The following is a 10,924-nucleotide window of genomic DNA, read 5'->3' on the forward strand; positions in this document are numbered from 1 at the left end:
GCCAACCTGCCCTGCCATTGGCTGGGTGGCTGGGAGGGGAGGGAGCCAGTCATCGGAGCCAGCTCTTCTGAGCGGCCATCTTCCCCACATACGGTAAGGGACGCTTTCAGCCCAGCCCTCCGTCCACCGCTTCCCCCCGGGCCCTGTCCACAGTCCAGGCCGGGTCCCCTCCCCCCCTCCTTTTTCTCTCTCTCCCCTCCCCACATTCTCTCTCTCACCCACTCTGTTTCCCCCCTCTGTTTCTCTGCCCTTCTTCCTTCACAACTATCCTTCCTCCCATTCACTCTCTTTCAATCTCTGTCTTTCTACCCATCTTCCTTCCTTCCTTCCTTCCTTCCTTCCTTTCTTTCCAAATTACTACCACTAACCCCACTCTGTCTCCACCCCTTTTCTCTCTTTCCCCCCTATCTACCTCTGTCTCTCTCTCTCTACCTCCTCTTCTCCATTCCTCCCTTCCACTCGCCCTTCCTTCCTATCTAGGGCCCGTCGTCTACCGCCACGACGGGCTTTCCTTACTAGTTTAGTAATATTTCAGGATTACAAATAAATCTTACAAAGAGAAAGACATGGAGAAAACGCTTAAAAATCAGTTTCATATAAATGGACAACAAACGATCTAACATACCTAGGAATTAAAATTCCTTTAAAAATCTTGAGAACTTATATAAAATTAACTATGAACCTTTAATAGAAGACTTGAAAAAAAAACCTTAGTCAATGGCATAAACTGAATTTGTCCTGGCATGATAGACTGAACATTATTAAAATGTATGACCTAAGTTCCTTTTTTTATTTAGAGTGCTCCTGTTAGTAATAGCTAAAAAAACATATAGATGCTTGGCAAAAAACTTTATTAAACTTTTTGGGGGCCTACAAACGTCATAGGGTCAGCGCAATAACAATAAGTAGAAATAAATCTAAGGGAGGTCTAGGCTTCCCTGACTTATATAAATACTATCAAGTGAATCACTTATCCAATATTCTTAAAATGCTGCATGACTACAAAACTAAAGAATGGATTTTAATACAATCTCATTATACTCACCCATCTGAGATCCCAGAAGTGATCTGGCAAACTTCCTCGGAGCGGCCCAAGACAATATCCAGTAGCTTAGTTCTCCACAATCTTTTATTCACCTGGGAAAACAAAAGAAAACAGTTAATCCCTGGAATCTCAAAATTCCAGATGTTGTTTAACCAAAAAGCCTTAATGCCACCAAATTTCCCAATAGACCAGGTTAAATGGGAAAAAGCAAATGTTACAAAACTTTGAAGATATTATTGAAAATAATATTTTGATGAATAAAACACAATTAGAAGCAAAACTGGGCTTTAGTATAAATTGGATGCAAGTTTTACATCTCTGTTAAAAAATACAAGTTACAGATATTATTAAGCGTCCACTATCAGGCTATGAAACTATTTATGAATGGATGAAAAAATCTAGAAAGCAAACTATTGCTAAAATATATTTGGTTTTAATGAAAATAGATAGTCATACATTACTAACATCAAAAAAGTGGCATAAAATTTGTAACTTGGATTTATCAGAAGACGAATGGCAAAAACTATGGAAGACATTTCTCTTTAATACCAATATCATAGAAATAAAGTTACAAACCTTCAAAATACTTACCTTTTGGTATTTGACTCCACAGAAATTGGTTTATATTTCCAACTCAGTAACACCATCATGTTGGAAACAATGTGGGGGAATTGGACATTACACACACTGTTGGCTTGAGTGTCCTAAATTAGAATTGTTTTGGAAGGAAGTAGTAACTCGAATTAAAAGTATAACAGGATATGAAGTACAATGCACAATTGAACATATTTTGTTCAATAGATGGCAAGTAAACATTCATTCTAGTACTACAATTAAGAGAATAGCTTTCTTATTAGCAGCAAAGAATGCAGTGGCATGACTCTTGAAAAATACTAAAAGCCCGCAAATTAAGCATTGGCACTCTAAATTGTGGAAATTATACATAATGTCAAAGATTACAGCAAATGTTAATGATGTAAATGCATATGAATCCTCTGTAAAATTTGCTACGATCTGGTTTCCCATTTTGGAATACTTATTTGAAATTATAAAATATTAATTTTGGTTATATTTTTCTTTTGTTTATTATTAATTGGAATATGGATCTATGGAAATATGTTTTTTACTTATATCTAATTGTGAACTATCTGCTATCCTACTTGTTTCTGAATTCTTGAACTTTTTGAAATTTCTTGTAGTTTTTTTTAAATTATCAATAAAATGTTGTTATTTTAAAAAAGAGGGAATTAGATATGCATATGGAGCAGAAGTCAATCGGTGGCTATTAGCCATGAGGTATAGATAGGGACTCCGGGGCAAGTGACGCTCTGTATTCTTGGTGGTGGTTGGGCGGGGGTCCACAGCGGGAGGGCTTCTAGTGTTCTGGCCCCACTGCTAGACCTTTTTTTTTGGCCTCCTGTAGGGGATTTTTTATTTGCATTTTCTAAAAAACTACAATGAAATTAGGGAGGGGATCTATAGCTATAGGAGAAAGGAAAGAAAACCCACTAAAAACCCAAGAGTTGGAGGTCATACATTGCTTATAAAAGTATTCGCTTAACAACACAAGAACGTAAGAGAAGCCAGTGTTGGATCAGGCCAATGGCCCATCCAGTCCATCACTCGGTATCACACAGTGGCCAAAAATACCAGGTGCCATCAGGAGGTCCACCAGTGGTTTTCCGGTTTTGGCAGGCTAATGGCGGCCGCATCCCCGTGGAGCTCTGCCAGCAGATTGAGGCTTCTCTTTGCCCTGAAGGTCTCTATGCTGTGTTCCCGAATGGGACTAAGCTACGCACACCAGGACAAGCATATGGAGGTTCAGCGTTTAAATTGTTACCTGGCGAGATCCGAGTGATCAGACATTGAAGAGTGAGTCCATTAAAGCAAGAACACTAGAGAATGAGCGAGTCCTCTTTTAGTAAAAGTAGGGGGGGGACTCTCCCCCAGAAAGAACAAATAAGCGATTAAAGAAAAGCCTCTGTAGTGGGGATGGAGTTTTAAGCAGCAATAAACTGTATTAGAGAGACTCCAGGAGCCAAACAAGTGTTTAGGCAAGTTTTCGGGACTTCGGCAAATTTTGTAAAAGTTGACATGTTTAAAAATGGCGATCGTCGATGCAGTAGAAGCAGCAAGCGAGATCCAAGCTTTCTTCAGGAAGAGGAAGAGCAACCGGCCCATGTGACCAGAAGTAACCATAGACTCTTTCAGGCTGTATGCTAAGCCTTTGCCCCCTGCTGGCAAAAATGAGGTACTTCACAAGAACGGTGTTATATATTGGCTGTTATTTTCAAGGGACTGTGTTCACATTGGAGAAGTGACCAGCCTTTGATCACAGGGACTTCCAACATTTAGGAACAGAGTCTAAAGAGTAGGTTCAAGTGCGGGGCCTGTATGCAGACATTAAGCAACTTAATAAGTCTGACAGGCAAAAGAGCGGATAGACTCTCTGTAAGTTTGGCTTTTAAAAGCAATAAATGGAATGATCTCTAAGATTGCAGGCAAGAAATTAAGCGGATAACAGCCCTTGAAAAAGAAAACGGGACTTTGTTTTGAGATGACCAGTTCCAGTTCCAGCAAGATAATGCCACAAAGAAAGCGTTTAAGAAGAAAGACGATTACAGCATGGGAAGGACTCCTGGCAGGGCTGGCATCTCTTTACAACGTCCTCAATGTCCCGATCCAGCCCCGGCGACCAGACGTAGCCCCTGGCCAGGGCTTTCATCTGGACCACCCCCGGATGTGTCTCATGGTGGGTGGCAAGGACCCGTTCCCTCAAGGGTGTTGGGATAACCACCCTGCCTCCCCACAGCAAGCAGTACTTGTAGGCCAACAGCTCGTCCTTACGGGATGTGAAAGCTGCGAATTCCACCACCACCCCGGCCCAAGGGCCACCCCCTTCTCACCCAGTCCAAGAATCGGCAGAGGATCTTGTCCTTGGCAATGTGGTAGCCCACCTCCTGAACGTGCACGGGTTGGTCCGGGAGGGTGTTGAGAAATGCGACGAGATGAGCCATGTCCAGATCCACAGCTGGCCGTGGAAGGCAGCTTAAAGCGTCCGCATAGCCCATCGCTTTCCCAGGCCAGTGTACAAGTGGATATGTGTACCCAGCCAAAAAAACAGACCACTTGATCACCCAGGGGGACGTCATCTGCGGGGTTTGGCGATCGGGGGCCAGGAGGCCGAGAACTGGTTTGTGATCGGTCAGGATCGTGAAAGGCCTGCCATACAGATAATGGTGAAAGTTCTTCACCCCAGCCACCATCACTAGTGCCTCCTTAAAAATCTGCGAATAATTTCGCTCTGCAGATGATAAGGTTCTTGAATAATAAGCTACCGGAACCTCCCGGCCATCCGGCAGCCTATGGCCCAAGACCGCCCCGACCCCATAGTGGGACGGCATCACACGCCAGGACCACAGGAAGGGCTTTGTCAAAATGGTAAAGGACGGAATTTGAAACCAGGAGGACCTTCACGGCTTGGAAAGCCATGGCGTGCTCCGGCCCCCAGACCCAAAGAGCGTTCTTGTTGAGCAGCCGATGCAGAGGTTCCGCCACGGCAGCCTTCAGGGGTAGAAAAGAATGATAGAAAAAGCCTGTAACTCAGACTTGGACGTGGGAGCAGGAGCCTGGGTGATTGCTCGAGTCTTGTCATCCGTGGGCTGATCCGGTCCTTCAGCAACCGGAGCATCTCGATGCCGCACGTGCTGAGAAGCCAGGCCCTTTTCTTACCAGCGTCTGTGACATAGTGGCACTCGGGATGGTTCTCCAGACGTTCTAGCCAGGTTTCCCATTGTTCAGGATAGGTGGCGTTGAACTTGGGAATGGTGCCCTGGCTTGCTGCCATCTTTCGGATCTGTGGAGAAGGTGCATGAAGCTGGGGGGCGGCGGTGGCGGTTGGAGGCGAAGTGATGCTGCGCTCGGAGTCAGCGGTGCGAGGGGTGGAGCCGGGAACGGTGCGGTGAGCGGGAACCGGAGAAGCAGGGCACAAAGCGGGGCAGCGTGCCGTAGTCTCAGTGTTGGGTCTCGATGCGAGGCTCGGATCTTCTTGCTGGTCGTTGTTCATGGGAGGTAGAATCCCACCTTCATCGCCACTGAAAAGTACTGAGACTTACTTAGTGAATTCATCTCTCATACTTTATTTGGGGAAAAACAAGACAAAGTAGCCGGCTTGCAGGCCGGCTTATATGTCCCAAGGAAAACGCACCCACATACACCCAACACCCGTGAATGGTCTATTTACAGTGATTAGATTATTCCCCTGGATCCTAGGTTCCCGATTGGCAGGGAACTAGGATCCGACTGGCTATTGTGTTCTGGAGTGAAGCTCAGGCCCTTCGCTTGGCCGCTTGCGGAACCGGCCGAAACCGGATCACGCACATGGCCGGGTCAGTACACATCACCCCTCCCCCCTTCCTTGGTCAGCGGTGCTGAAAGGCTGGCCTTTGGGCTAGCCGCCGGCCTGGCCAGAACACTCTCCTCCTCCAGCCTCTCATCAGGACAGGAAGTGCAAACTGGGTGGGAGGTGGGGCAGGGCGGGGGTGGGGGACGGACACCAGGATCTAGAAATAAATTCCAGGTGGGGAGCCCTGTGGGTGTCCCTGGGAGCAACATAAAACGAGAGCCCCGCGGCAACAGGCCGGAGGAGGAGCTCTGGGGAGCCGGGTGTGTCTGCCGCAGGGGAGGGAGGGAGGGGGCGCCGATTCACTCTGCTGGCCTTCAGGGCGCCACTCCTGGGCTCCGCTTGCATCTTCCCTCTCGGACTGTGCCCTTGCCCTGCCCTCTGCACATGCTCAGCTGCGTTCTGGCCTTTTCTCTGTCTTCAAATCCAGAAGCGGGTTCTCTCCAGAACAGCAGCGGCTGGACAAACCCCGGCCAGGGATGCTCTGGGCTGATCCTGCACTGAGCCAGGGGGTGGGACCAGATGGCCTGTAGAGCCCGTTCCAACTCTGTGACTCTATAGGATTCTGTATGGTTAGAGGCCCCGGGCCCCTTCGGTGTCCTCATTCCCCCACCCGCAGGGCTTGTGTCGTGTCCTTGACGCTGCGTCCGCTCTCCTGTCTGCCTGCTCATGTACCTGTGTCCTCTCTCTCTCTCTCTCTCTTTCCCCCTCGCCACACCTGCCGGGCCTCTTCTTTGCCATCCTCCTTGTCTTGGGTGTCCGCCTCATTCCCTCCTTTACAACAGAACAGCCAGTAAAAAGCACGCTCACCTGCCCAGGTAAGATGGGAATGGGCGGGGGGGGGTTATGGCTGGAGGGTCCTGTGTAGCAGCTCTGGAACAGGTGAATGCCTCTGGGGTGGGTGCGCCCAGAAAAGCCGGGGAGGGGGTGTGCTGGGGTGGGGGTGAGGCCCCCACCTGGTCTCGGGTCCTGCCCTTTCCCATCCTGCCTTTGCTCAAGTTGGAGAAATGAACATTTCAGAGTCCGACAGAACTGGGAACCTTGATGCGGGGAGGCGGAGCTGGCAGAGGAGAACAGAAGGATGTGGGAATTGCTTGTAGGTTAGGGGGCCGTGGCTCAGTGGCAGAGCCTCTGCTTGGCATGCAGGAAGTCCCAGGTTCAATCCCCAGAAGCACCTCCAGTTAAAAAGGGCCAGGCAGGAGGCGATGGGAAAGACCTCCGCCTGAGACCCTGGAGAGCTGTAAAGACGGGCCGTGGCTCAGTGGCAGAGCCTCTGCTTGGAGTCCCAGGTTCAATCCCCAGAAGCACCTCCAGTTAAAAAGGGCCAGGCAGGAGGCGATGGGAAAGACCTCCGCCTGAGACCCTGGAGAGCTGTAAAGACGGGCCGTGGCTCAGTGGCAGAGCCTCTGCTTGGAGTCCCAGGTTCAATCCCCAGAAGCACCTCCAGTTAAAAAGGGCCAGGCAGGAGGCGATGGGAAAGACCTCCGCCTGAGACCCTGGAGAGCTGTAAAGACGGGCCGTGGCTCAGTGGCAGAGCCTCTGCTTGGAGTCCCAGGTTCAATCCCCAGAAGCACCTCCAGTTAAAAAGGGCCAGGCAGGAGGCGATGGGAAAGACCTCCGCCTGAGACCCTGGAGAGCTGTAAAGACGGGCCGTGGCTCAGTGGCAGAGCCTCTGCTTGGAGTCCCAGGTTCAATCCCCAGAAGCACCTCCAGTTAAAAAGGGCCAGGCAGGAGGCGATGGGAAAGACCTCCGCCTGAGACCCTGGAGAGCTGTAAAGACGGGCCGTGGCTCAGTGGCAGAGCCTCTGCTTGGAGTCCCAGGTTCAATCCCCAGAAGCACCTCCAGTTACAAAGGGCCAGGCAGTGGGTGGTGGGGAAAGATCTCCGCCTGAGCAGGCAGCACTCAGGGGAAGGCAGCTTTGTGTGTGTGTGTTTGTGTGACCGCCAGCTGCTCTCTGTCTCCGTTTTTCTTTCTTTCCTTCTTTTACTGCGTGGTTTTATTTCTGAGGCTAGAGAAGCAGGCCGGCCTTCGGGCTGAGGAGTAGGTGGGCTGTGCGGGGCTTGCCCAAGGACCCCCAAAGAGGCAAGGCTCAGGGTGGGGCTCCAGCTTTCAGCTGCTGGGCCACACCAGCTCCTGCTCTGCTAGGCCCAGGTAAGCTGTGCTGTCCCGAAATCTCCTCCCTGCTGAAGGTGGCCCTCTCAAGGGCAGACAGGTGGGACGCAGACCGTACAAGTCAGCCCATTCCCAGAAAGCCCCGGCCTCGCCGGAGTGCTTTTCCTGGGCTCCTCATGCCTTTGCCTGAGCACAAGAAGGCCGTGGCGCTCCGAGGGAAGTCTGTCTGGTTCACCGACAGGCTCCTGAAATCGGTGACTGGCGCTTCCAGGGCTCAGCCGCGTGGGACTCGGGTGCATCACTGAGGGCGGCGTCTTCTCCTCTGTGTTGCGAAGAGCCCTGCGGACCACCTGGTAGGCCGGAGGGAGGGGAAGCAAGCAAACTGCGGTGCATTCTGGTTGCGTAGGATGGTCTCCAGGTGCCCTGGCTCACGCGTGGGTCCCGGGACAGATTCTGTGCTCCAGAGTCCAGCACCGCTGTGTCCGCAGTTTGCCGTTCCCAGGCGCCTTTGGTCTGGGCTGGACCCGGAGGTGGCTGAGAAGTCACGGGAGGTGTCGGAGGGCTGTGGCTCCCTAGCCATGGTGCCTTTCGTCTTTTTGCCGGCTGCCGCTCCAGGCTTCCACGTTTCCCCGTGAGACACAGGGAGGGGAAGACAACCCTGACCCAAAAACTGGAATCGAGAACCACGAGGCTAAGAAAGAAGGTCTTGCTAAAGGGCCAGTATTAAAAACCTCGTTAAAACTTATACTATACAAAAAGTGCATGTATTTATTAGAAAGACAGTTTAAAAACATATAAGGGCCCAATGAAAGCCAAATAGCCTTGACTGTTTGGTGTGGTGGTTAATTGCGCAGACTCTAATCTGGGAGAACCGGGTTTGATTCCTCCACTCCTCCTCCACTTGCACCTGGCTGGATGACCTTGGGCAAGCCGTAGTTCTCACAAGAGCTGTCCTTGAAAAAGAGCCTTTTGTCTCAAGAGCTCTCTCAACACCACCCGCCTCACAGGGTGTCTGTTGTGGGGAGGGGAAGGGAAAGGAGTTTGTAAGCAGCTCTGAGACTCCCTTGGGTAGTGAAGGGCCATGATGTATAAGTCCAATCTCCTCCTCCTCTAGCTCTGACTTAGCCACACAGGTGCTTTTTGGACCTAAATTGGAAGATGTTCTAATTCAGCAACTGTGCATTTGGCACCAGACGCACATGACTTTCATCTTCAGAGGCCTCACGAACATCTTTTTGTCTTCTGTCTATAGATCTCTTGCTGTTTAACCTTCCTTTTCTTGGCCCAGTGTTCACTTATTGGTTGTCTTATTGTTACGTGTACCTCAATGTTCTTTGACCTCTGAAGAAGAAGGCCCCCAATAGGGCGGAAACGCGTCAGGTCACGGGTGTCTTGGCCCCTTGGGTTCAGGCCACTAGAACTTTTTAACGAGGCTTCCGTTGGGCCCTTCCCTGTTTTCAACTCTCTTTCTAATAAATGCATGCATTGTTGTATATGGTAAGCTTGAACTAGGTTTTTAATATTGGCCCTTTATCAAGACTTCTTCCAAGTTCCCCCACTCAGGTGGTGGCCTCTTTCCTAGTGACGGGGCCTCTGTGCCCGTAGGGCGTCTGAGCCTCTCTGCTCTGGAGCGGTTGGTGAGGGGTCTTGGCAGTGTCACCTGCCTGCCCCTTTTGAACGGGGAGGGTGCTCGGTGCCTGCGCCTCGATGGCTGGGGGGGGAGGGGAGGGGGGCTCTTGCTGGTGACCCGGGCTCAGCAAGGTGCGCTTTTTGAGCCTTTGCTAGCACCCTGGGTCTTCTGGCTGCTCTTGAAAAGGAGCTGAGGCCCAGACGGCACCTGATGGCCACGGAGACCCCCGCGGGAGCTCAAGTCTCAAGTGCCGCAGAAGCCCAATTCAGAGTGGGACGGCAGTGCGGGGGGGGGGGGAGGGCCTCCAGCATCCCCCTTCCCCTTTTCTCCCTCTGCTACGGCACCCAGGGACACTGACCCATCAGGGTCGCGTGTGGGGCAAAGCACGCCCCCCCCTGGGGCTGTTGGAGGTTGGGAGAAGTGCACGGGGGGGGGGGAGGCGGCGTGGAGCTCCCTCCCCCCTACAGCGCAGTCTCAATGCAAACGTGGCTCCTGCAGCGCTTTGGCGTTGCGTTCCTTCGTGGGTCCCGGTGCTGGTCTCCTGCTGCAAGCCCCCGTGTCCTTTGGGCCTGATTCTGCCGGTGGAACTGGAACGCTTGGTGTGGGTTGCCAAATTCCCAAGGTGTGCTACGAGCTGTGCACTAGCTCACGGGAAGGGCGGTATATAAGCCTGATACATAACAGCGACAACAGTTGGGCAGTTGGGAGACCTTTTCAGTTAAACAGTAGGATGAGGTTGTGTCCAGTTTAACTCTCCTCTCTCTCTCTCTCTCTCTCCCCCCCCCCTCTCTCCAGCCAGCCAACGGGGGGGGGGCTTGTGTCCAGAGGTCAGAAATGGCCTCTGTGCTGTGGGAGAAATGGTTCTTCCCGCCGAGGGGTAGCCGGTGCCCAGTGGGTGGAGGAGCGGATTTTGGGGCCCCATGGCAGGTTCTGTTTGTAACTGTCCCTTGTCTGTCTGTCTGTCTGTCTCCCCGTCCGTTGCCGCTTTGGGTTCTGTTCTCTCCATCAGCCCCATTGCAGCCTGGTAAGATCTGGTGGTGGTGGGGGGTCTCCGTGTGTGCCCTTCTCTGGCTGGCTGCCCGCCCACCTGCCTGCCGCCCGCCTGGCCCCCCCTTCCTCTCCCTCCGCCCTTGCTCCGTGTCCCTCCGTGCTGCCTAGATCCCTCCGCCACTCCGCAGAACCGGGGGCGCCCTCCCTTGGTCCGTGGCCCATCGCTGTGGCTGCCCTGTCCACGTGGTTTCTGCTTCCTGCTGGTGCCTGGGGCTTGGTGTGCCGAGGCGGCCCTTTCTGGAGATTTAGTTTTCGGGTTGGAGGTGGCAGGGTGGACCCAGTTCCCACCCAAAGGGGGGGGGGGTGGCAGCATGGGGCCAGGTCTGGTCCAGGCCGCGTGGCTAAGGGGGAAGGGTGGGGAGAGTGTGGCAGGGGGCAGTGGCTGTGGCCAAGGAGAGGGCCGGACCAGCAGAGGCCGGATTGCCGGGCCCTCTTTGTCAGTAGTCAAGAAATGTCCTCTGTGGGTGGGGCCTGGTGTTCCCTCTAAGCTGAGCAAGTGAGTGTGAGCTAGCTCATAGTTTTTTAGCCTCCAGCTCACCCTCTTTTGTCTGAGCTCAGGAAGGATGTGGCTCCAGAGCAAACTAATTTATGCAGCAGCCAAATGGCTCACAACTTTAATGCCAGTAGCTCACAAAGTAGAATTTTTGCTCACGAGATTCCACCGCTTAGAGGGAGCCTGGGGGG

At 52.1% G+C, this 10,924-nt stretch overlaps 1 protein-coding gene across 1 annotated transcript in view; it reads left to right on the top strand.

Moving 5' to 3' along the window:
• The first annotated feature begins 5,425 nt into the window (after window positions 1-5,425).
• Window positions 5,426-10,924, top strand: part of ARHGEF11 (Rho guanine nucleotide exchange factor 11) — a 61,139-nt gene continuing 55,640 nt past the window's right edge. Inside the window, exons 1-2 of the mRNA XM_015429552.1 lie at window positions 5,426-5,433; window positions 6,233-6,265. Coding sequence (XP_015285038.1) covers window positions 5,426-5,433; window positions 6,233-6,265 — 41 coding nt within the window. The remainder of the gene's footprint in view (window positions 5,434-6,232; window positions 6,266-10,924) is intronic.

Source organism: Gekko japonicus, unplaced genomic scaffold (assembly GCF_001447785.1).
Source record: "Gekko japonicus isolate JY-2015 unplaced genomic scaffold, Gekko_japonicus_V1.1 scaffold358, whole genome shotgun sequence".
NCBI lineage: Eukaryota > Metazoa > Chordata > Lepidosauria > Squamata > Gekkonidae > Gekko > Gekko japonicus.